Source organism: Salvia splendens, chromosome 15 (assembly GCF_004379255.2).
Source record: "Salvia splendens isolate huo1 chromosome 15, SspV2, whole genome shotgun sequence".
Lineage (NCBI taxonomy): Eukaryota > Viridiplantae > Streptophyta > Magnoliopsida > Lamiales > Lamiaceae > Salvia > Salvia splendens.
This window is the reverse complement of record NC_056046.1, coordinates 24,022,277-24,049,964: the sequence shown is the minus strand read 5'-3', so window position 1 is coordinate 24,049,964 and position 27,688 is coordinate 24,022,277. Positions and strand designations below refer to the sequence as shown.

Below are 27,688 nucleotides of genomic sequence, written 5' to 3'. Positions count from 1 at the left end.
TCTCTCTCTTTCTCTAGAGTGGGACGAAAATTGTAGCTGTAACAATTATTTTTCTGTCTCCTTTATTCTCCTATTTATAAAGTCACATATTGGGCTCAGTCAGGGATCTAAGGAAGAATTTGGACATAGCCTCACCCAATTAGCTTTTTACTAATTAAATTGAACCCACAATTTAATATAAGCTTATATTGGAATATTACAAACAACCACTACATAAGTAATATTCCGGGTTTCCTTTTATTTGTTTAATTCATTTCCCGTGCTTAAGATAGAAACATCCATTAATTAATTAATGTCTGCTATGGACTTAATTAATTAACATATTTTATTCTCCAATAGTGGACTTAGCAAGAAACTCTTATTTATTATTCATAGAGTAATTAAACTACAACTAGCTAGGTTCCAAATAATAAAACCTCGTTTCGAGCTCCTCTTGTGAATGTTATCAAACGAGACTCTCCTCGCGCACGATTCAACATAATAGCAATCCTAGCACCGCTAGACAATGACCACCACTACCCAAAATACCTGGATCATTCGGTGACGAAAAACCCGCACTTTTGGTAACTCAAAGTAGTAGATACTCAATATCGTATGCTCAATGCTAATGTACATTGATTAAGAAATTAATTATCAAGACCTCGTCTTTCAGTAGATAGCATAAAGACTCGTCTTGCTGTTACATCCATTCAGTGCTATACCACACCAACGTCATCATATTTCAATAAGGCTTAGAAATAATCGGACTGACATTGCAAACTTTTATGATAGGTAGTCTAGGTCTATCTGGGTTGTGAAATTCTTATTTTTCTTTGTTCAGAACTGACCGCGTACCTTAAATTGAGCGCAGCCCACAACCGGTCTACTAGAACAAAGACTTAGACTTATGTTATGTTCACTTATACATTTAAATATGCAATAAACATCCATTAAATGTAAAACATAATAACATTATGACAAAAATAATCTGTTGCACTCATTGGAAAATAATTATTAGAGTTTTACAGTATTCAATCACTTGAAAGGTGATTTCTAGTATACAAACCCTAACAATCTCCCACTTATACTCAAAACAGCTTTCGAGTATACAAAATAGTGTGCACAAGTCAAATTTCTCCCACTTATACTGAAAGCGAGTTGAGGTCTTGAATGAGTCGAACTCCCATCCCTTCAACGTGGCCCTCGAACGGTTTTACCGCCAATGCCTTTGTAAAAGGATCTGTCAGGTTGTTCTCTGATGCAATCTAGACCACTTGTATGTCTCATCTCTGCACTATATCCTTTATGATATGATACTTCAGCTCTATGTGTTTTCTCGCTTTGTGAGCTTTTGGTTCCTTCGAATTTGCCACAGCACCAGAATTGTCACAATAAACCGTGATGCTCTTGGGTAGATTCGCAATCACACCTAAATCCATAAGGAAGTTCTTGAACCATACTGCCTCTTTTGTAGCCTCCAAAGCGGCCACATACTCGGATTCCATGGTCGAGTCCGGGATGCATTTCTCCTTCACACTCTTCCAAATTACGGCTCCACCTCCTAAGGTGAACACATATCCTGAAGTAGATTTTCTCGAGTCCTGATCAGCTGGAAAGTCTGATTCAGAATATCCCAAAGGACAGAGCTCGACTGCATTGTAAACTAGAGCATAGTCCTTAGTCCGTTTAAAGTACTTGAGTATGTTCTTTACGGCAGTCCAATGTCCTTGGCCCGGATTCGACTGATATCTTGTCATCATGCCAACAACAAAGCAAATATCAGGCCTCGTACAAAGCATAACATATGTGAGACTTCTAACTGCCGAAGCATATGGAATCCTTCTCATTGCTTGTATCTCAGACGACGTTTTGGGCACATCTCTTGAGATAGATGGATGTCATGTCTAAAAGGTAAGAAACCTTTCTTGGCGTCCTGCATGCTAAAGCGACTAAGTACTGTTTCGATGTAAGGTTCTTGAGATAAGCACAACATCTTCTTTTCTCGATTCCTAAGAACCTTGATCCCGAGGATGTGTCCCGCGTCTCCCATATCCTTCATGCTAAGGTTCATGCTAAGAGTGATGTGTTTTGTAAACAAGAGTGAAGTAAAATTATAGTAAGAGTGATGTGTTTTGTAAACAAGAGTGAAGTAAATTCATGCTAAGAGTGATGTGTTTTGTAAACAAGAGTGATGTGTTTTGTAAACAAGAGTGAAGTAAAATCATAACAAGAGTGATGTGTTTTGTAAACAAGAGTGAAGTAAAATCATGCTAAGAGTGATGTGTTTTGTAAACAAGAGTGAAGTAAAATCATACTAAGAATGATGTGTTTTGTAAACAAGAGTGAAGTAAAATCATGCAAAGAGTGATGTGTTTTGTAAACAAGAGGAATGTGTTTTGTAAACAAGAGTGAAGTAAAATCATGCTGCGAGTGATGTGTTTTGTAAACAAGTGTGAAGTAAAATCATAATATGAGTGATGTGTTTTGTGAACAAGAGTGAAGTAAAATCATGCTAAGAGTTGTGTGTTTTGTAAACAAGAGTGAAGTAAATATCTACATATCATTATTAAAATATAAAATATACTATATGAGTAGATTAGTTAAGGTGTAATCATGTATGACATATAAATTTGAAAAATGAATCCCATTCCCATCGAGTTATTCCTTTAGTTAGCAAAGTGTTAATTTACTCGAAATTGAATAATTTGGTCTACATTAAATTTTAATGTTGTTGGAATTTTCGATACCAATATGCGAGGCCCTTGAAGGTTGTGGGCTTAATACGAGTTAACCAAAAACACTTGGACCTGTAAGTCCATCAATTCTCTTCACAAAACAGAACAGAACGTACTTATCCTTTAATTAATTTTATTTATGTAAACTGATTGTAATCACATTTCTAATCTATAATCATGGAATCTATCAACCATTTGTATCTCTCCAAAATTGAGAGGCTTACGGTTATGTCCTAGTTTCCTTCTCCATCTCTGCATCCCAACTCGCAAAACATAGCCATAATATTTGAAAGTGAAGAGCGAGAAATCGATTGCAATTTCCACAGCGCGGCGACGGCGATTGAGGCGAAGAGCGAGAAATCGACGAGGAAGAAGAGATCTCTGAGGTGCAAGTGGATTATCTATCCACTTGTTCGTAGAGAGAGAATGCATGAATGTGGTGTGTATGTCAAAATATGGAACAATGTATTTCCCAAAATACCCCCCATGCAATTTTTATTAATAGAAAATGAATACTTAATTTAGTCATTAGATTAAGATAATAAGTGGTTGAGATTTGTTCTCTAGTTATATACTTAAAATTAGTTATATCTTGATCACTAACCCCTCTATATATATATATTGCATCTAAGCTTGTGATTACCTGATTCCTTGTGGCTGATGGGTTGGGAACAACTTCTACTCACTCTCTTACTCCTTGTTGTTATTTGTGGGAACAAAGAATGTGATTTTAAAGTGATGAGTGGTGAAGGGACAACAAATCTTGAAGGCTAATACAATATATATTAGCTACTGTTGCAGTGTGTTGGAAAAATATGGTAGAACTCAAATCTGCATATTTTGGCATTTTGTTCACATTGGTTGACAGGTTTGCGAGTTGTACTCGTGAGTAATTAAGGAGCTGTTTCAGCTCTTTGTTCCCTTATTGCAACCAATCCCTTTTTATGAACTTCCCCCTACTTTTAATTAATTTGTTTCGTTCCTATTATGGAGTACAACTACTCTTGCATTTGAATAACTTGTCCGATTGTCGCAGGGTGTATAAGAGGAAATGCAGGGGCTGCTGTGAGGGGTGGATTTGCAGGCATTGACTTGCCCCTTTAGACTATCTCCATCCGTGACACTCACCCAACCCTTTAGCCTATTTATAGGCCAAGCCACCATGCAGGGACAACCAAGCCATGAAGGCTCATCATGGCAGATTCGTAACCGCCAACGGTTACGAGCGTGTGGCAGGAGTGTGCCTTTTGCGTGCGGAGCGTGTGCTTTTCTCACGTGGCAGCTCTGACTGTGCCACGCTTGACGACATGTCAAGCCACTTGGATTGCTGATTCTGCGGTATAAAAAGATTAAGTTTGGCCCAAGCACCAAGCCCAAAGACCACCCAAAGACCAATTGCCAAGATCCAAGTCCAAGTCCAAATCCAAGATCGAGATCGGGATCGGGGTCGGGCCCGCGGCCCGTGGCCCGCGGCCCGCGCCCGCGACCACGACCACGCCCGCGCCCGCGACCATGACCACGACCGCGACCACAAGCACGGGCACGGGCTCGGGCGGGCGGGCGGCGGCGCGTGTGCGCGCGCGTGTGGGCTCTTTCACCCATCTTGGTCCACTATAATTATTAAGTAACATAAAGTTACTTAATTCAAACACATTAAAATATGTGTTACTTCTCCTATGTGGGATAATTAATACTAGTTAATTATTCCCTAAACTCCAACTCCAAGCTTTAATTAAAAGCTAATTATGCCCAACTTTAATCCACCATTTCTCACTCACCGGAAATCGGATTTGAGAATGTGAATATACTACATTTATCTACGTAAAATGTAGATCGACCCTATATCATTTAATTTCACAAAATTAAATGTCTCGTCAGTTTTATTATTTAGTCAAAATCCATGACCGGGCATATTTAATCCATGATTTTTACAATCCCCCACATGAGTGGAAATAGCCGAATGCATATGCATGTAGACACAAGCTCAACCCTCGAGAGGTAGATAAGCATAAGGATAGGTAGTTGTTGGCTTTGAACCCTCCATAGTCGACACCATCGGATACACAAGCGGCTTAGTAGCGCGATGCTTTGAACTAATCCTCCACAACGTGCACCGATACAATGGTGTTAACGCTTAAACACATCAACCTCATCCGTTCTCACGTTTTGTGTCCATTTCGGTCTTGGACATCACTTTGGATTCATAAGTGCGTTTTATGAAGCGACCACACTTCGCACTCACATAGGTGATTCTTAGTCTAGTACCTTGCCATACTTGGTCTCTTTGAGAACTCCATCTCTTTGAGATCCTTAAGAACCATTAAAAGTCATAGACTTAGCCTTTACCACTAGGCAACTTCTCCAACACTCTATTGCTCTCTAGGGAATAAATATAGTTGAGTGTTTCTCATGAACTCTCATAGCTTAGTTGTCCCTTTGAACCAAGTTCTTGGGATCTCCAGTCATCATAGTTGGGTTACCACTATGATAATTCTTTAGTTTGTGGATTTCAAACCCATTCCCTCTAGCAACTTATTCATTTGATCACGGTTTAACCCTTTGGTTAGCGGATCCGCTAGATTATCTATTGACTTCACTTAGTCAATTGTAATCACCCCTGTTGTGATCAAATGTCTCACGGTGTTATGTCGTCGACGTATATGTCGAGACTTACCGTTATAGAAACCATTGTTTGCCCTTCCAATAGCCGCTTGGCTATCGCAGTGGATCAGCACTGGTGGCACTGGCTTAGACCAACATGGAATATCTTCAAGGAAGTTCTTAAGCCACTCGGCTTCCTCACCAGCCTTATCTAAGGCAATGAACTCCGATTCCATTGTTGATCGGGCTATATATGTCTATTTTGTGGATTTCCACGATACAGCACCTCCCCCAATAGTAAAGACGTATCCACTTGTTGAAAGTGAGTCTCTATTATCGGATATCCAGTTCGCATCACAGTACCCTTTAAGTACCGGGGGGTATCTCGAGAAGTGTAGCCCATGATTTTGAGTACGTTTTAAATATCTCGAGAAGTGTAGCTCTCCAATGCTCTATGCTTGGATTGGTCGTGTAACGACTCAACTTGTTCACGGCACAAGCAATGTCAGGCCGAGTGCAATTAGTCAAGTACATAATGCACCCGATGACCCGTGCATACTCTTCTTGTGCAACGGGCTCGCCTTTGTTTTTGCTTAAGTGAACGTCGAGTTCAATTGGAGTCTTAACCGGCGCACCATCATAGGCTTTGAATTTATTCAATATCTTCTCAACATAATGTGATTGTGTTTAGATGATTCCATCAGACGTTCTTAGAATCTTCATTCCAAGAATTACATCGGCTAGACCCATGTCTTTCATGTCAAATTTCTCTTTAACATGGCCTTTGTATCGTTAATTACTTGAGTGTTGCTCCCCAAGATTAACATATCGTCAACGTATAGACACACTATAACATGGCCGTTATTAGTGCTCTTGATGTAGAGACATTTGTCGCAATCATTGATTTTAAACCCATTTGATAACATCACATTATCAAACTTCAAGTGCCATTGCAATGGCGCTTGTTTTAATCCATATAAGGACTTTACGAACTTGCATACATTTTTCTCTTGTCCAGGTACTACAAACCCTTCGGGTTGTTCCATATATATTTCATATTCTAGTTCACTATTTAGAAACGCGGTCTTTACATCCATTTGATAAATCTCAAGATTGTGCAATGCAGCAATAGCGAGAAGCACTCAGATAGATGTAATCCTTGTTACATGTGAATAGGTATCGAAGAAGTCATGTCCTTCCTTTTGTTTAAAACCCTTTACTACTAATCGGGCTTTATACTTATCCACTATTCCATCGGCCTTAAATTTCCTTTTAAGCACCCATTTGCAACCTAGAGGTTTCGCACCTTCAGGTAGATCACCAACACCAAAGTGTGGTTTAGCAAAATTGAATCTATTTCCCTTTGAACAGCTTCTTTCCAATGCAACCCGTCTGGGCCATCGAAGGCTACTTTTATAGATGTTGGTTCTTCATCTAACATAAAAGCAATGTAGTCAGGACCAAATGTTTTTAGTGTTCTGACTCTATTACCACGTCTTAGTACTGTATCCTTTGGATCGGGCCTTGCACGCTTGCGCGATTCAGGTTCCTCATCCGCTGATTTAGAACTAGTGGCTTCTTCTTCTACTGGTTTAGAACTAGTGGCTTCTTCAATTCTTGTCTCAGAATTGGTTGAGACTTTTTCCTTGTCTTTGCAAGGAAATGTATTTTCGAGAAATACAGCATTCCTCGACTCAATTGTTGTTCCTACTGTGATAATCGATATTTCAGACTTGTGAAGAACAAATCGATATGCACTACTGTTAAGTGCATATCCAATGAAGATGCAATCAACCGTTTTAGGTCCGATTATAACTTCTTTGGGCGGAGGAACCATCACCTTTGCCAAACACCCCCACACTTTGAGGTATTTGTAGGATGACTTCCTTCCCTTCCACAACTCATAAGGAGTAACATCTTTTCCTTTGAGAGGGATTTTATTCAAGATATAGTTGGCTGTCAAAACAGCTTCCCCCCACATGTTATGTGGTAATCCTGAAGTCAGAAGCAGTGCATTCATCATCTCTTTTAGAGTTCGATTTTTGCGTTCTGCAACACCGTTAGATTGTGGTGAATATGGAGCAGTTGTTTGATGAATTATACCACTTGCGTTGCATAACTCCTCAAACGGGGCTACATATTCGTCTCATCTATCGCTTCGAATCGTTTTGATTTTACAACCAAGTTGATTCTCAACTTCGTTCTTATAATTTTTGAACGCTTCTATTGCTTCATCTTCACTTCTTAAAAGATAAATGTAGCAATACCTTGTGCAATTATCTATGAAAGTGATAAAGTACTTTTTACCACCTCTAGTTTACACCATCTTTAAATCACATACATCCGTGTGAATTAATTCAAGGGGTTTTGTGCTTCGTTCAACTGAGTGAAACGGCAACTTAGTCATTTTTGCTTCAAGACAAATTTCACATTTGTCTTGGGTGTCCACTTCATTAGCCTTTAGTAAATCTAAATTCACTAATCTTTTAATGGCTTTTGAATTTACATGTCTCAATCTACAATGCCATAAATTTGAAGACTCGGTCAAATAAGAGGAAGTAGATGCTTTATTATTATTAGCCAATGGCTTTGCAACACTGTGAGTTGCCACACTAAGCTTGAAAAGCCCATCGGTTACATAACCTTTCCGAGGGGTTTTCCAAACTTATACAAAGCAAACCTATCAGACTCAAATACAAGTTTAAACCACTTATTAACTAGTATTGATCCTGACACTAGGTTCTTGTGGATGTCCGGGACATGTAGCACATCCTTCAACGTTATTGTGACGCCAGACATCATCATGAGGATCACATTTCCGATGCCAAGGACTTCGGAGGATGCTTGATTCCCCATGTTGATCTTCCTTCCTTCAACCGCGGTGTAGGAGGCAAACTTGCTCCTATCTGAGCAGACATGAGCAGTAGCATCGGTGTTGATGTACCAGCCACCCTTGTTATCAATAAGGTTAACCTCTTCAGTGATCACAACAATGAGGTCGTTCTCGTCCCAGTCCTTGAACTCCTTCTGAATGACGTGGGCAGCCGGCTTCTTTTTCTTGCTGCGACAGTCCTTTGCAAAGTGGCATGGTTTGCCACATTTGTAGCAGTCGCCTTCAAACTTCTTTGAAGGCTGCTTTCCCTTCCCTTTGTCATTTGGACGGTTTGGGCGAGAGCGTTTGTTGGAGGGACCGCCCCGCTCCAACAGATTGGCTTTGGCTTCATTTGGGGTGAAGCCCTTAGCCTTTTGGTCGCTTTTGCGCACATCAGCCTCAATGCGCAACTTCACGATCAAGTCTTCAAGGGTCATCTGCTTTCGCTTGTGCTTGAGATAGCTCTTGAAGTCCTTCCAGCTGGGAGGAAGCTTGTCAATGATCGTGCACCTTAGGAATTTATCGGGCAAGGTCATCCCTTCAGCCACTAGTGCGTGGATGATCATTTGGAGCTCTTGGACTTGCTCCATGACAGGTTGAGAATCGACCATCTTGTAGTCCATAAATTTGGAAGCTACAACTTGTTCAGTCCCTGCAGCATTATCTATGCTATACTTCTTTTCTAGGTTTTCCCACATTTGTTTAGATGTGGTTACATTGGAGTATACATTGTAGAGGCTATCATCTAATGCACTTAAAATAAAATTTTTACATAGATAATCCCCTTTTCTCCAAGCTTCATATTCTGCCATGACTTCGAGCCTAGTCTCTTGGTCGCTTGGTGCAGGCGGCTCGTTTTCCGTGAGGAAGTTGGTGACGCCCAATGTTGTCAAGTAGAACAACATCTCTTGGTACCACCGCTTGAAGTCAGATCCTCCAAACTTTGGTGGTTTCTCGGCAGGTGGCATCATTCTTGGTGCCAAAGGTGCCGCACTTGGTCCATGGAAGGAACCAATTCCGTTGCCCCCAAAGGAGCCAACAACATGGTTAGGCATAGAGCCCCCACCAATCATGTTGGGCATAGAGCCCGCCATGGTCGTACCAGCCCCGAAGGGACTAGCACCCGCATGAGACCCGAAGGCCCCAGCATTTGTGTGAGACCCGAAGGCCCCAGCACTCGATCCATTAAAGGATCCGAAGGAACCTCTAAAAGTGGAACCAACCGAACCACCAAAGGTGGAACCAGTGGACGCCCCGAAAGGGTTGTCCCAAACCCATGGGACAGTTGAATAGCCGGATGGGAAGCCGGGGGTTGGCATCATCGAGGGGATCGATGAAGTGTTGACCGGTTCAGTGGTCGCCATGGTGGAGGAAATGGCGGCGGTGGTGGTGGTAGCAGCGGTGTTGGATTCAATCGACATCTCCAGCAAAGGTGTTAAATGTTTCAAAAGTTTTTAGGTTCAGTTAGTGTCCAAATTCCTTCAAAAGCAAGTTATGTCTCATCTTGCGATTGTTGGTTTCTTGGATTACAAGAGATAAAAGCCGGGCGTAATACAAACCCAAAGAAGAAATACAAAAGGAGAAACTGAACTAAAAATTACAACTGAAATTGAAACAGTAACCGTGAATAAGTTTAGCCGAGTCGAGGAGGCCTCTTCCCGCATGACGAGATACGCCCCGGTAGTGCTCTTGGTTTGGCGTGTCGTACCCAAAGGTAAAACGGCTACGTCTCTGGTGATGCAGCACTGCAATCAACAGAGCTCCGGTGAACTGGATGGAGGAGAGGGCAGAGCTTCGACAGAAAGACAATGCAGAGAGAGGGAGAGAGCTTATGCTTGTGTAATGTGTGTCTAATGCAGTGGAATGGCTAGCCTATTTATAGGCCAAGCCACCATGCAGGGTCAACCAAGCCATGAAGGCTCATCATGGCAAATTCGTAACCGCCGACGGTTACGAGCGTGTGGCAGGAGTGTGCCTTTCGTGTGCGGAGTGTGTGCTTTTCTCACGTGGCAGATCTGACTGTGCCACGCTTGACGACGTGTCAAGCCACTTGGATTGCTGACTCTGCGGTGGTATAAAAAGATTAAGAATGGGCTAGGGACAAGCCCAAGCACCAAGCCCAAAGACCACCCAAAGACCAATTGCCAAGATCCAAGTCCAAGTCCAAGTCCAAGATCGAGATCGAGATCGGGATCAGGCCCGAGGGCCGCGGCCCTCGCCCGCGCCCACGACCACGACCACGAGCACGGGCTCAGGCGGCGCGCGCGTGATTTAATCCATGATTTTTACACCCTCCTGGATCAAGATCCTCGATGGAGCCCTCCATCTCCCGGTTGGGGGGCCCACATGAAACAATCATTGAGCCATTGCCCGGCTCATTCGCACCTGATTTGTCAATCCCAAATGTCACCGTAGCAACATTCTCCTTCAAATGCCAATTATCAACGTGTTGAGCTTTGATGAACATATCACCCTCTTGTGCCTTGCCTTTTCTCTTTCTCGACACCAATTGGAAACCATTATCATCCACCCTTGGTTGGCTCCTATTAGCCACTCTTAGCTTCGACGGATCAGCATCCATTGTACCCTCCATGTTCTTCGCTTGGTTGTCACATTCTCTAGCCTTGTTCTCATGCCCAATTGTTGATGAAGTGTCGGCCCAAGCATCCGCCTTTGGGCACCACTCTCTACGGGTGAACTTGGAGGCATGGCTCGAGTAATACACCTTAGTTGGTGCACGGCGATCCTTGTCTCCACCACGTGCCTTCCTTCTCGATGCGTGACATTCCTCTTTCACGTGCCCAACATGCTTACAATTGGCGCAAAACAACGGAATACGGTCCCATGCCACTTTGTACCTTGAATCTTTACCTCGAATATTGAGGATGATCTCTTCTGTCGCGGGGGTAGAGATATCAATCTCTACACATATCCTCGCGAAAGAGAGTCGACTTTGATGGATTGTGGCATGGTCGGCTTGTAGTGGCTTGCCGAGGAGCTTACCGATTGCCATGAGAGCCGATTCCTCAAAAAGATGTGCAGGGATTCCAATGATGTTACACCAAACGGCAACAACCGGCGACTCGAAGAATGTATCAAAGTCCAACATACCAAGTCGGGCTCCCATTGGGACCATTTAAAACCTTAGCATAGTCGGCCATCTCTTGGAATTGGATTAAGATGTGCTTAGCATTCAAGTATTTCCAAGAGAATGCGCCTACTAACCCCAAACCTCCTAGGCTTTTTTGAATTTGGAAGGTAGATGAGAACGAATGGGAGAACTTACCAATAACGGCCAGCCCAAGCTTCTCCGAGAGGTATTCCGTTTCTAAATCGGAGAAGGAAAGGGATGGTGTACCTTCAAAATAGCCGGCTTTCCCCAAAGCTTTGATCTTGGTGGCATCCAACGAAATTGGCACGGGCTTTTGAGGTTTTCGGCGGCTGTGCGTAGGGAAGCCGGTCCCCCTTGCGTTCACCATATCCGAGAGATAGGGGAGGAGGGTGTGTAGCACATGGTGATGAATTTGAATTCAAACTGTCTCTTTCCAAAAATGGACCAACATTTCCTTCCCCATGCAAAGTAGACTTTGGCCTTTCCTTCATTTGTGAGTCACATGCATCCACCCTCACACCTATCCTAGGATTCACGTGAATCCTTGTACCATCACCATTTGGTTGGTTGACCAGCTCCATCTCCTTGCATGCTACGTCATGATTCCGGCCAGCCGGCGCCGGTGACATTCCGGCCACCCCCTTGCCATTGGAACTTTTCCTTTCGCACGCCGGCGCACTCCCTTCTTTAGCCATTTGAGCTAAAGATCTCAACATCTCCTCAACAAGGGCTTGCTTGTTTTCCGGCGACCCCTTCCCCTCGCCATGGAGTTCGGCGAGAAGATTATCCACCATCTCAAATACCATCTTCTTCTTAGCCCTACAAACCCCCGAACCAGATTCAAGGCCGGCACGTTTGAGGGCTCGTTGTGCTTTCTCCGGGTACGGCGTGCCAACCCTTTTCATTTTTGCCCGTGCAATTGAGTGGAAGTTCCATTCCGGCGAGGAGAGGGGCTGCGCCGAATGTATCAAGGCCGCGGCATTCCCCCCCGACGACTTATCACCGGACTTCACCATGTATCGGATGCAACAATCACATTTCACCTCCCTCAAAGCGGTCAGAATGGAGTGTGAGAACTCACCTCCCTCAAAGCCATTGGAAGTTGACGTATACCCAATGTTTTGGATCTTTTCCGGAACAAAGACTCGTGGTCCGTTGGGGTTGGGCGTCTCCTTGATCATGTCCGCCAAAGATTGATGCTGGTTGGTACGCTCCGGGGCCATCTCGGACACTTCGGCATGATTGGTGTTAGGCGGGCCCCCTTCCGCTTCCTTCCCTACCTTGCTTTGGCTCCCCTCCATGACCTTTGTCGGGTTCGTCCGAAACAAGTCGACCATGGCTATCGGCTTGGGGTTAGGTGTCGGAATCTCCATAGTCCCCTCGGCCCCGGGGATGCTAGGTGCCACTATATTCGCCTCGCTTCCGGCCGCAAAGGAATTTGCGTTATTCTTCCCTGCAAGTTGCGCCTGTCCTCTCGGCGATGACTTCGACCATGCCACGAACGACCATGGCTGCGGCATACTCATTTCGAAAGTGTCTCGGAGTCTTAGTGTTCGACCCTTCTCAAGGGGGGAAATTCCTCAAAGGAGGGGGTGAAAGCCGCCGAGGGGGTTAGGGCTACTGGCTCGAGCACCAGGTGGTGCGGAAGTTGCGCTTGCTCGAACATATGCTCGTCTTCCGGCTGGCCGACGGTGAGTAGGGGTTGTACGGTCATGGTGTCTAGCATATCCGCCGAAAGCAAGGCTGCAAGGTGTAGGAGATGGGTTGTTTTTTGCTGCATTAGCCCTCCAACGGCTAGGGCATCACGTGACATTCCAAGTGGGCAAGGCGCTAAGCAACTTTCAAAAAGAGCTTTTGTTCCCATTTCCAAATCCAGCAAGTTGACTTCCACCACTTCCAATGCACCTTTTGCTTTAGCTGCCGCATGTACTCGTGATTTGTCATGATACGGAGGGGTCACGTCCTCCTCCTCGACGGCATGTACGTCACCGACAACAGCACCGACATCTTGGCCAGAATTTTGATTTTTTGCGGACGTGGTCGAAAGGGCCGCATGAGCAATGACCATTTGACGTTCCTTGTTGTCCGAAACATTTTCTATTTCATCCGGCCGGCCGTTGTCCCCCTTTTCATTGGTCGGGCTCGCCGGGAAGATGTTTCCTTTGCATTTAGGGCTCCCGGTTGGGGTTATCTCTTCCGACCCGAACTCGAGTCTCTTCCAAGGTTGTTTGTCCTCCGGAAGGGGGGAAGGAACAAACCTTTTCTGGCCGTTCCCTTTGGTTGGAGGAGCCGACTTGCTTTTCCTCATTTTGAGTTTCGATTTAGAGGGCTTCATGGTCGGTTTCTTGGGGGGTGGCTTTGGGGAGAAGCCTCTTGCGAGCTGAAAGTCATGGGCTGGTCCGAGCTAGCTGCCCCCTTGTCGGGGTCCGGTGGGTCAGCCATTGCCGTGGCCAGCCGGATGGGTTGTTCAAGAGGTATAAGGGGTATGTGTTTCACGGGACAAGAGGTGGTGCAAGTGAGGGGTGGACGAGGCCTAGGAGGATGGTGAGGGGGAGGTGGTTGTGGGAGTGAGGCGGGGGAGGGTTTGGCGAGAAGGCGTGAAGGCGGTGTTGGACGACGACGGGTTGTTCACCGGCGGTGGAGTACAAAACGTGAGTCAATGGAGAAGAATTCTTAGAGAGAAGGGAAATCTTCTCTCGAAACTGGTTCAATTACATTTTTTTCTGCCATTTACTCAACTATTTCTCTCTTTTTTCTGGGTCAGGTTACAAGTGCATGCCCCTTTCTTTTTTCTACCATCCTGACTATAATTCTTTTTTTCCCATCCCTTCTTCCCCCAATTGGTTAGCTGCTACATTCTATCCCCTTACTCACATAGCACAGAGGCTCATGGTTTCAACAGAAGGTAAATTCATAATGTAGGCTCGAATTGGGTGACTAGGGGGTGCCCTTACAATGAGGCGGGTTCTTCTGGTTTGAAAAGAAAGAGGCCCAACTGGTTATTTCCTATTGCCTTTAGTCTTCACTAGCATATGTCATTTCCCTCTCAGCATCAAGTGGCAACCACTCTATTTTTTTATTCCAGTAGAAAGTGTTCTACTCTGGCTTATAACTCACTTTTAGAAGGCTTCACAGTTGGCTAAAAGTCTGGGCTCTTCCATCGTTCTTACTTCGTCCAGACTGACTTCGACTTACTTTTTAGCAAGGCTTCACAATGGGCTTTTTTAGCAAGTCAGATCACTTCACAGAATGTGGACATTTCTCTTTTCTTTGAAAATACCCTTTCATCAATAATAGGTGGAGATTTCAGTGATGATGGAAGAGGCAGAGTGAGAATGAGATTTTGGGGCATAGATTTTGTTGTAAGCGGTTTCACCGATGAGGTACATTCTGAAGGTGATGAGAGCGGTGCCGAGACCGGGGGTTGTGTGGCGCCTCTGATTCGTGAGCATTGGGTGCTTCCGCCACTCTTTGCGCCTCTCGAAAAACTCTCTGCCTCTTTGGTGTTTCCAGTGGTTTTACCATTAACACTGCTAATGAGGCTTTCACGCATGTATTCTGTCATAAAACTACATCTAACGTCTAAATTTGAGCCATGTGCGTATGAAAGTCCGCCATTTTCAGAAAACGAATTGATCAACTGGGCGGACGAATAGATCAGGAGAAGGAGTCAAATTTGCTGCGCAAACGGATCAAGTTGGATCAAATGGCATGTAGCGGGGGCACCCAATTAGAAGAATAATGCGCCACACAAGAAAGATCCCCAAGGGTAAAGGGTAAAGCAGACTTTTCAGAGAACATATGCCCTAAGGATTAAGACCTCACGCCTTCCTATAAATGAAAATGGAGGAAGAAGGAGAAAGCTTCCAACCCGTGACGCTCATTAGTTTTGAGCTCTCTCGTAGAGCTGAAATGGGAGCTCACAACACTTCATCTTCTTGAATTCCTTCACACACACACACACTTGGTTCCTGTTCTAATTTAGTTTAGTGGTGATTTGGTGTTGATTTTACCACAAAAAGCGTTTTTAGTTCTGTATTTCCGCTTCGAGAAGGAACGTTGAAACAATCTCTATTTTTGTTTGTGTATTTTCAGTTTACATTTGCTGTTGCAGACTATGGATGCTTTTAGATTAAGTAAATTTAGTATCATGATTTCGATCTTTGTGGAAATGTTTGTTTACCATGCATGAATGCTCTGATCTGCTTTCGGTTTCGGTTTATGATGCATATCTAATTGAAATCATAATTCAGTCAAAATAACTTAAACAACTGTTGACCGTTAAATTTTAACGGTTCCGTCCAAAATGGACTAAATTCGTATTGTTTTCATTTGTTCGGGATACAATAATTAAAAAGATAATGTTCAGGACCAAAATCGTAAAATCTTTATATGTTTAGGATCACTTTTGGCCTTTACTCTAAATTATAGTCAATTACACTTAATCACAATTTCAGTTATTGTTTAATTAACAGAATACCAACTTTCTAAATCTAGGGAAGATGAGTATCACTAAGTAAAGTGAGGGGAGTAATTTCGGTCCCTATAGTGTATATATGGTAGGGGTCGAAATTTTATGTAAGAAAACAAGTGAGTCCGATATTATTAACGATTATTGCATATTTTATACTGGGGGCTCCAAAACTCGACATATATTTATAGTAGTGGCGGACGCAGGATTTTATACTGTGGGCTCCAAAACTCCAAATTATTATTAACGATTATTGCATATTTTATGTATCGACGACCTCAAAAACAATCTGATACATTACATAATTGCGAGAGACATATAATGACAATGTCGATATTGAAATACTTCAAAATATAAATTTTAAATTAAAGCTCATTAATTTTTTATCTTGAAATGACAATATATACACAGATAACGAAAATTAACAAAAATTATAGTGTAAAAAAATAGTACTCCATATTCAATTAATTACTACCTAGTTATAGAATTAAATATGAAAATAGAAAAATAAAATAAATTTATAGATAAATGTGAATTAGTAATGAGAAAATTAAAATAAAAATCAATGAAATAAATTAGTTATGTGAACATGAAACACATAAAGAATTAAACTACTTACAAAAAGTTAGAAAATTAAAATAAAAATCAATGAAATAAATTAGTTATGTTAAACACATAAAGAGTTAAGCTAGTTACAAAAGTTAGAAATCCACAAAAACAAACAGAATATGATAATGGAGTGGAAAATTGAGGAAATCCATCTAGGGGAGTGGAACCTAGGATCTTGAGGCTGCAAGTCAACATACCAGCCAACTAAGCTAACTAATAATACAGTTAAATGCTGCATAATTATACTATCTATAGTAATAATACTAATTGGTGGGGGTCTAAGGAACCCCCATGTCACCATGTTTGCCTCTGTTTATAGAATATTAGTTGGGCTTGATTTAGAATCTACAGAGATTTGAACACGTATTATTGTAATAGACTTATGCTTGATTAAAGTTAGTAAGAAATATATTAAATAGTGTGACTCTCTTATCACTGCTATCCAAAATGTCATGATTAGTGTGTTGTGAAAAACTCACAAGTCAAATAATCATATGACCAACACTATAACATTGAATAGGTCTAGAAATAAATAATCATCTATATCTTATAATTGGTTTATCCAACAAAAAGTACTTATCTCAACATGATCCATTCAAAACTATACGAAACTCAAATGTCATAATTCATTCAAGATAGGAAGTGACTTCCAGATCAACACTAGTAACCGTTCGCGATAAATTGTTCGCATTCATCTATGTTAATATCGATAACCTACTTCTACAAGCAATCAACTAAATGATTTTTTGTAACTATGAGTCTACCGATTAGTTTACAATGTAGAAGAATGACTTATCTATCTATTACTCTGTTCGTCCCGCTACAACTGATTGATATTTCTTTTTTAGTTGTCTCACTACAAGTGATCTCCATTTCTAGTAAAAAAACAACACATATTCTATCTCCTACTTTATTCTCTTTTTACTTCTCTATTTTCTTTTCTCTTCTATTTTATACTCAGAAAAAATTCAAAATGTATATTACTCTTTTTTCTATGAATTTAATCTACAAATAATAATAAACTATAAAGCATATAATAAGTAAATTTATGCTAATAAATTATAAAAAGTAGGATTTTACAAATCGTAATATAGCATGCTTTTCTGTATATTATATGAGTTGTGATCAAATTAGGGACCTCCATTTTTTTAATCTTGTGGTTAGAATTAATTTACCATTATTTAATTATTTTATTTAAAAAACCTTGCTGAGGGGTATTTTGATATAGATTAGGACACGACGAAGGACCCGTTGGATATATTGATCCAAGAACCCCACGTATAAGGTTTGGCAGCGGACTCCCTTGATTGATAATCTATTTTGATCCACTTCCAGAGCTTGGAAAACCTCGACCCGTTGGCTATATGATCAGCCAAGAACCTTGGTATGATTGAACGCCACAAGAACTTGCTCAAAGTGTTTTGATAAGTTCCAAACAAGTGAAAAACTCTACAAAGAGAATTCAACACACAAGACAAAGTCTATTTTCGTATTTGATCAAAGGTGTCTTCAAATGACAATAGGCTAGAATGGACTCTTGAAAGTCTCACATCATTCCCTTCTTCTTCAAGAAGATTCGTCCTCGAATCTAATTCACCAACATAAGGAGATAAACCAGAAACATTGAAAGTTGCACTTACATTAAACTCACCAGCTAAGTCTGTTAGGGTTTTGTATACTAGAAATCACCTTTCGAGTGATTACATACTGTAAAACTCTAATGGTTATTTTCCAATAAATGCAACAGATTATTTTTGTCATAATGTTGTTATGTTTTACATTTAATGGTTGTTTAATGCATATTTAAATGTATGAGCAAACGTAACAAAGTTTAAGTCTTTGTTTTAGTAGACCGGTTGTGGGCGTCGTCCAATTTAAGGTAACACGGTCAGTTCTAAACAAAGAAAAATAAGAATTTCACAACCTAGATAGGCCTAGACTACCTATCGCGAAAGGTTGCAATGTCAGTCCGATTATTTCTAAACCTTATTGAAATAAGATGACGTTGGTGTGGTATAGCACTGAATGGATCTAACAGCAAGACGAGTCTTTATGCTATCTACTGAAAGACGAGATCTTGATAATTAATTTCTTAATCAATGTACGTTAGCATTGAGCATACGATATTGAGTATCCACTACTTTGACTTACCAACGGTGTGGGTTTTTCGTAACCCAACGATCCAGGTATATTGGGTAGTGGTGATCATTATCTAGAGGTGCTAGGATTGCTATTATGTTGAAACGTGCGCGAGAAGAGTCTCGTTTGATAACACCCACAAGAGGAGCTCGAAACGTGGTTTTATTATTCGGAACCTAGCTAGTTGGAGTTTGATTACTTTATGAATAATAAATAAGAGTTTCTTGATAAGTCCACTCTTGGAATTCGAAATATGTTAATTAATTAAGTCTATAGCAGACATTAATTAATTAATGGATGTTTCCATCTTAAGCGCGGGAAATAAATCAAATACAATTAAAGGAAACCCGGAATACTTGTAATTTCGGATTTGGAAGGCAGTGCAATATTACTTCTGTAGTGGCTGCTCGTAATATTCCAATATAAGCTTATATTAAATTGTGGGTTCAATTTAATTAGTAAAAAGCTAATTGGGTGAGGCCTGTTCCAGATTCTTCCTTAGATCCCTGACTGAGCCCAATATGTGACTTATATAAATAGGAGAATAAAGGAGACAGAAAAAAACAACAACAATTTATTCATAAAATTTTCGCCCCCCTCCTTTAAGAGTTAGGTCAAAGTGTTTAGGCTTATAACTCGCTTTTATAGTAGGGCTGCACAGCTAAGTTATCCAGGGCATTTTCTATCGTCCTTACTTCATTCAGACCGCTTTTAGTTTATTAAGGAAAAAGGCATCAAAGTTGACGTGTATCCTTTCTTCAATAGCTCTCACTAAGGGAATTTTGCCTTATTATCTCCACTAGCTCATGCAACATACAAACACAAAAACAACCATTACACCTAAGCTATACCTAAAGACTCTAAGACACAAAAACAGACACAGTACTTACTCCCACCCCCTCCCACTTCACTTAAGCTTGTCCCCAAGCTATCCTTGTGAAGGGGGGAAAATGGAAGTATGAACAGCAGACATAAACATTAAACACAAACAAAACGCACAGATAAAACAAACTTCTCACACTTAGACCGAATATCGGGCTAAGTGGGAAAAGGCGCAACATACAAAACCAAGGCATGCAAAAACAGAACAACCCCTTCTCACACTTAGACCAAAGATTGGGCTAAGTGTGGGATGGTACAACACATATAAACAAAAACGAAGCATGCTGGCACACATAAATACAAACAAAAATGAAAAAGAAAAGAAAAGACAAAGAAAAAGTTACTTGGTTTGGGGGAATTAATTCGGGGTCTGGCCCCCGCGGGAGCCAGACTTGGGCAGGGCGGACGGTTAGGTCACTTTAGCTTTCTTCTTTGCCGGTGAATCCGGAGTCTCCTTCTCTGTCTCACTCGGTCTTGTCTTCTTCACGATCATCGGTCTAGTAGAGGATGGGATAGTCAAGGGCTTCGACGCCTGAGGGGGTTTCTGAACAGATATACTTCCTGGACCCGGTGATTTAGAAACACTGCCAGGTCCAGAAAGTGACTTCGGTGCGTCAGGGAATCTCTCACGAAACCACTTCGTCATCATCATCATTAGTGAGACGGCTTTTGTCATCCTATCAGTGTGACGGGACGACGTTGCCACAAGGTCAGTAATACACCCCTTGAGGGCCACGACCTCCTCTCTGACCTTCCCGACTTCCATTCTCATCTCTTCTACCTCCGTTCTCACTCCTACGACCTCTTTCCGTACTCTCTCAACCTCGACGCTATCCCTTCCTTTACCCCGGAGGGCCAGAATTTCCTCTCTAACCATTTTAATTTCTAACCTCATCCATCCTACCTCCATCCTCATTTCTTCCACTTCAATCTGGGCTCCTGCCCCCATACTTGCTTTTACGTCCACCACATCCGGCTCCTGTTTCGCCTGCGCCTCTGACTTGCCAACATCGTAAAAACATACCTCCTTTCCATGCATGATTAGCAGCCCCTTGTTGAAGAAGTAATCCGTATTGAAAACCTCCGGGGGTAGACACATTTCCACATCTCGGCAAGCTTTGTTGATCTTCATGATCACGTTGCGCTGCAGATAAGCACCTAGGAGATGGCATGTGTATAGGTGCCTCGAAGGGTTGACAGTTACTTGGTGACAAGCTTGGGCAAGCCAATAGCCTAGATGGACACGGACCCCCTTGGCCATACACCTAGTAAAATAAAGGTCGGGGGTTGTCAAGGCGTTGTTGGCGGTGCCCATCAGGTTATAGCTAATGAACGTCTGGGCAAATCACAGGATTCTGTCCTCTATGTGGTGGGCTTTCGAAAAGCTGGTCTTAAACTGACCCACCCTTGGGTGGGTAACAAACTCCCAAGCACTCTGCGTCTTGAAACCGGGTGTGAATTTAGGTGGACCTACCATTCTCTCGTTCCACAAACCTTCGTCATCCTGTGTACGTGTCAGCAAACCCATCCGGAGAGTCCACTCTCTGATTCTCATCTCGTGCTCTTCATTGAAGAGGCGGAAGTTAATGGAGTCAGCATCCAAGTCAGTGGTGGACTTAAACCGGAAGGTCGAAAAGAATTCCCGTGCTAAAGCTATCGGAACCTAAAAGGTGCTGTGCTTGAGCAGCCAGTCAAAACCGATTGCATCTATGTATTCCCGAAATTCGTCGTTGGACGCAATCTCCTTGAGCTCCTCTGGGTCTTACATCTTCCCGGACTTAGCATACTTTTCCACGACACTCTTCTCTTTGTACGTCGCTGCACGTTTTGGGCCAGTGAACTTTCTCACCGCGTCCAGTAATTCCTTGGTAATCCAGATTTCTGTAGGCTCAAAATTTAGCTCCTATTCTAGTTCATCTTCGGAGTCTCTGGACCCAGCAGCGTATGGTACCTTTGCAGGTGGAGGAAGAGAGGGTTCAACGGACTTCCCTTTTGCTTTCTTGGTCGAGGAAGGAACAACCTGTTTTCCCTTCCTCTTTCTCTCGGTCGCGTGGCAGCTTTCCTTCTCTTCGCTCTCCTCACTGCTAGGTTTGGGAGAGTTGTCTTTTTCCTCCGATGCGGCCTCTTAACCCAGCGCTTCCTTTCCCGTATCATCAACTTCATCTAACAAGCTCCGGCGGGCTCGTCTACGGGCATCCCTTGCATTTGCCGATGAAATTGTCCCCTTTGGGACATCCATGATTAACTTTACCCTTTCACCTACAGGGTCTTGTACATTTTCAGAGTCGAGGGCTTCTCCTTCCTCAGTCAACAAGGGGGTTGGCCCCGTGATGTAAATAGGGGTTTCCACCCCAACCGAACCTTCCTCATCATGGGTCTCAGTACCCACAGCTCTTTCGGGGGTCTTCCCCTCACTTACGTTCTCAGAGACATGGGCCTCACTGCCCCCAAATACTTCCAGGGTTTCCCCCTCCACAGCTTTCTCGGAAATTAGGGCTTCGTCGCCCTCCGTCTGCTCTAGGGTTCTCTCCTCCGAAACACTCTCACAAACACCAGGGATCTCCCCCTCTCCGAACTTCTCAGTAACAGGGGTTTCCCTCTCAACGAACGAATCTAACCTCGGGTCGCTTCCAGCCAACAGTTCCAACCCCGCTGCCAGATCTGCCTCCTCTACTCGTATTTCTGCAGTGGTTGTTTCTGCGACAGCGGTGGCGGGTTCTGCAACGGCATGAACGGCCTCTGGTTGGGGTGGTGAAGCCTCTGAAATTTTTGGTGGTGGTGGTGCGGCAGATGTTGAAACGGCTGGTGTGGTTTTTCCCATCGTGGCGGCGAACATGGCGAACGCCTTCATCGCCTCCTTTGGCCCCCCAAGCTTCTGTAATAAGTCGGCCATGAATGGGGCCGCGTTAGAATCGCCGGATCTTGAAGTGCTTCCTGTGTTCGTAGTGTTGTCCATGGCAGACTCTGTAGAATTTTATCAAGAACTCGGAAGAAAATTTCTCCGATTAGGGTTAGAGAGAGAGAAAATTTGAGAGAAATTTGGGGATTTTTTTTCCTTTTTTCGTTGTAGAGAGAGAGTGTGTTATGGAAAATAAAAGGAGATATACAGTTTTAGCTTGTAGGTATGAGAGAGGACGGTTTGCAGACAGTTGCAGGTGTGACGCTAGCAACCGTACGCCTCCTCATAAAGTTACCTTTTGAAATTCGAACCGGTGCTAACTCCCTCCAAAATTTTATTCCTCAACTCCCTGCCCCATGTGAATATCTCAGCAATACCATACTTAGAAAAACGTCAAACTAAAAATGAAACGCCAGACTCCTAGGTCAAGGATATGACAGTATAAAAATTCCCCTAAGGAGTTTGGTATTCCGAAAAATATTTTTGGAAGATTATTTTTTTTCTGATTTGTTTGGGTTTTCTTGATTTAAAGAAAGCGATTAAATATTTACAAATTTTGTTTCCATGTGCCCTCAAGATTCCCTAGGTCAAGGTATATATAAAACCTTCGTAGTCACCTGACCCAGGAATTCTCTGAGAACACTTCCTTCCCACACCGGTTAGGCGATATCAGGGAGTGCGCGTAGCGGTACTTCGTCCACTACACACATCTCCGAGTTATCCCTGAATACCTTCACCCTATGACCATTGACAAGAAAAGGGGTAGAGTTTGAAGCACTTCCCTGGATCTCTACTGCTCCATTTGCACGAACACTCACAACAGTGTACGGTCCAGTCCATTTGGACTTCAGCTTACCAGGCATTAACTTAAGCCGGGATTGGAACAGGAGAACTTTCTGCCCAACTTGCAGTTCCTTGGTTCGAAGATTCTTGTCATGCCAGAGTCTCGTCTTTTCTTTATACCACATTGCCGATTCATATGACTCCAGTCTTAGCTCTTCTCATGTTGATCTCCTTGACCGTCCAATATGCTCGGTGTTCTACTCCCACGGGCAAGTGGCACATTTTGCCAAACATAAGCCTGTAGGGTGACATCCCAATAGGCGTCTTGTATGCTGTCCTGTAAGCCCATACTGCATCTCCAAGCCTCTTGCTCCAGTCCTTCCTAGAAGGATTAACCATTTTCTCTAGTATCGCCTTTATCTCCCTGTTCGAGACCTCCGCTTGACCATTTCATTGAGGATGGTACGGTGTGGAAAGGCGGTGGTGAACTCCGTACTTTCTCATTAGAGCTTCAATAGTCCGGTTACGGAAATGCGTCCCATTGTCAGATATTATAGCTCTGGGCACTCCGTACATGTTAAAGATGTTAGCTCTAAGAAATTTCGCTACCTCTTTAGCTTCACAAGATGTGGTCGCCTTGGCCTCTATCCATTTCGAAACAAAATCAACTGCCACAAGTATGTATGTATTCCCGTATGAAGACGAAAATGGACCCATGAAGTCCATTCCCCAGACAATCACTGGGACTTGCAGCATTTTGTCTCTCCTGGAGATTCCCCCTGTCTATTGACACCTTTCACAATTCTGACAGAACTCGAATGCATCCTTGTGCAATGTAGGCCAGTAAAAACCACTATCTAACACCTTCCTTGCAGTTTTCCTAGATCCAAAATGACCTCCACACGCTAGGGCATGGCAATGATTCAGTACTTCCCTCTGTTCCCACTCCGGGATACACCTCCGGATTACTTGGTCAGCTCCCATTTTCCACAAATATGGGTCATCCCAAAAATAATACTTGGCTTCACTTTTAAGCTTCATCCTCTGGGCCCGAGAAATTTCCTGTGAACTGGGCACCTCTCCAGTAACCAAGTAATTTTCCAGGTCTGCAAACCATGGCTCGTTGTTTATACGACATTTTCCTTTCTCAGAATCTCCTGGACCTGTTAACGCCATGATCTCTTCCCAACTGATAGGTCTAGGAAATTCTTTCATATAGTACAAATGTTCCTCGGGAAATGTATCTGATAATGCTTCCTCGGTCTCCCCTTGGAAGATGCGACTTAGGTGATCAGCCACCTTGTTCTCAGTTCCTTTCTTGTCCTTAACCTCCCAATCAAATTCTTGTAGCAGTAATACCCAACGGATTAATCTTGGTTTGGACTCCTTCTTCGCCAGCAGGTACTTAATAGCTGCGTGGTCTGTGAAAACTATCACCTTCGACCCTAGCAAGTACGGGCGAAACTTCTCAAATGAGTATACTACCGCCAGCATCTCTTTTTCAGTGGTGTCGTAGTTCTTCTGCGCTTGATTTAGCGTTTTCGAAGCATAGAAAATCACGTAGCTTTTTCCATCCACTCTTTGACCTAGCACTGCTCCCACTGCGTAGTCACTTGCGTCGCACATTATTTCAAACGGCAAACTCCAATCCGGTGCTCTGATAATGGGAGCATAAACTAATCTATCCTTCAACAACTGAAAAGCTTTCTTGCACTCCTCATTGAATACAAAATCAACATCGTTATGCAACAAGTAAGTGAGTGGTTGAGCAATCCTTGCGAAATCCAAATAAACCTCCTATAGAATCCTGCGTGCCCTAGGAATCCTCTCACTTCTTTCTGATTCGTCGGGTAAGGCAGTTTTGAGATAACATCGATTTTTGCTTGATCTACCTGTATGCCTCTTTCTGATACCACATGCCCTAGGACAATTCCCTCAGGGACCATAAAGTGACATTTCTCGAAATTCAAAACCAAATGTTTTTCCTGGCACCTCCTCAGCACTATATCCAAACTTGCCAAACATGAGTCAAATGAATTCCCGTACACAGTGAAGTCGTCCATAAAAATCTCGATGCAATCCTCTAGGAGGTCCGAGAAGATACTCATCATACACCGCTGAAAAGTGTCTGGCGCATTGCACAGACCAAACGGCATTCTTCTGTAAGCATACGTTCCAAAGGGACACGTGAAAGTTGTCTTCTCCTAGTCCTCGGGATCCACGTAGATTTGAAAATACCCACTATATCCATCCAGGAAACAGAAATATTGCTTGCCCGCCAACCTCTCCAACATCTGGTCAATGAAAGGTAACGGGAAGTGATTCTTCTTAGTAGCCTCGTTCAGCTTCCGGTAGTCAATACACATCCTCCACCTAGTCATAAGTCGAGTGGGGACCAACTCATTCTTTTCGTTCTTGACCACCTGTATTCCCGACTTCTTTGGTACCATATGTACTGGGCTAACCCATTCACTGTCTGGTATGGAATAAATGATTCATAGGGATAGTAGCTTTAATACTTCCTTCAGCACCTCTTCCCTCATGTTCGGATTCAACTTGAGTTGCGGGTCCCTACAGGCTTTTGCTCATTCTTCTAGCCTAATATGATGCATGCACAGATCTGGACTGATTCCTACCAAGTCAGATAGTGTCCACCCAATAGCCTTCTTGTTCCTCTGAATTACCTTCAATAATTCCTCTTCTTGTCCCTCGGTCAAGCGGCTGTTAAGAATCACCGGGAAATTTTCATTCTCATCTAGATACGCATACTTGAGCTCAGTTGGAAGTGTTTTCAACTCTTTCTTGGGGACATCCTTTTCCTGGGGTAAGGGATTTTTCTCTGTCGACTCAGTTGTTATTCCCTTCGTAGACTCAGTAGAACCTTCCATGCTTGCCACATAAGGTGTCCTTCTTGATCTAGCTAGCTCCGGGTTCGTGCAGAATTCCAGAATCGCTTCAGCTAGTTCATCATCTGATAACTCACTCGTCTTCTTGGCTTCACACCAACTGGCTACTTCTCTATCAATGGCATGACTCATCTCGGAATTCTCGATCTGTACCTGCATGAATTCTGTCTCAAGATACTCTTGGACGATAATAACATCTATAGCATGCAAATTTTCAACGTCAAGAGGTTTCTTCATTGCCTCATCGATGCTGAATGTATATTTCTCCCCATTGTAATCAAGGCAGATGGTGCCATCAAAGACATCAATGATAGCCTTAGCGGTACGTAGGAAAGGTCTCCCTAAAAGTACTCCGCCAGACTCTGCAGACTCACTATCACTCATTTTAATCACATGAAAATCAGCTGGGTACAAGAAGTCATGTACCTTTACTATCACGTTCTCAAGCACTCCCTCAGGACAAATGCATGACCTGTCTGCCAATTGGATCACAACTTTCGTGTCCACCATGCCTACCTCTACTAACTTCTTGTATATAGACAGTGGTAACACATTTATGGATGCACCCAAGTCACACATAGCATGCTCTATTTTTACATCACCAATAGAGATGGGCAAAGTAAACATACCTGGGTCATTGCGTTTCGAAGGCATCCTCCTCTATTGAATCACCGCGGAGACGTTCTCGCCTATCAAAATTTTTCCACTGGGTCTAGCCTTTCCAGCTATAAATTCCTTGATGAACTTGCTAAACACCGGCAATTTCAAAGCCTGTAAGAATGGTAGATTAATCTCCAGCTTCCCAAAAATATCCATGAAATCTACCGGCTCTTCCTTCTTCTTCTTGGCTTCCCCCGGTTTGGGAAAGGTTTCGGTCGCTTCCCTACTCCTGTAGAACTTTCAGCCGAGAACTCTCAAGTTTCCTCCCTTACTGCCTCATTCTCCAACTCCGGCTCTGGATCGAGGAAGAATGGTTCAGTTGACCTAGGCAAGGATCTCTCAAGTCTCGTGCCTTAAGGTCATCCTTGAGTAAGGAATTATCGCCCTCCAAGTTCCTGTTGCCTTCCTTGGAATCTGTCGCTTCCTTCGTTCTTACCACTGGCCCCTCATATCCTCTCCCGGATCTCAAGGTAATCTGACTTATATTCGCTCTATCAGGTGGCCTTACTGAGACGGGAATCTTCCCTTCATTTCCCCTCATATCACTCAAAGAGGTGGCTATCTGGGATAATTGCTTTATCAGCATATCCATTGCTGCCTTTTGCTCCTGCTGAGCATCTTGAAGCTTGTGCACTACGTCATTGTTCGATTGCAGGTTGTTTTGCATATGTTGCTCAGAACTGACGAGGTCGTGCACCATATCATCGATGAAAAACATAATCATGATATGGTGGAGTTACGCCATAAGCGATTCATGAGGAGTGGGATCTTGTCACATGGAGGGGGATCTTGTCACATGGTTGTATGTTGTGTGCAGTAGAGAAGGTCAGAAGAAAAATAAAATGCAAGGGCATGAGTCAAAACGGAGACGTTCTTCTAGGAAATGATTTTGCAAGGCTAAAATTGCTTTTAAATTTTGTAAAGGAATTGGTTATGTTGTCAAACATTTTGATGAAAAATATAATCATGATATGGTGGAGTTACGCCATAAGCGATTCATGAGGCTGAATCGCAACATAGACCTAATGCATCATAAATTT

The 27,688-nt window shown here is 43.0% G+C and overlaps 1 protein-coding gene across 1 annotated transcript; it reads right to left on the bottom strand.

Moving 5' to 3' along the window:
- Positions 1-21,525: 21,525 nt before the first annotated feature.
- Positions 21,526-22,356, bottom strand: LOC121766901 (cyclin-dependent kinase inhibitor 1C-like). The gene has a single exon (XM_042163132.1). It carries the CDS (start codon positions 22,354-22,356, stop codon positions 21,526-21,528), a length of 831 nt encoding a protein of 276 aa, XP_042019066.1.
- Positions 22,357-27,688: the final 5,332 nt, after the last annotated feature.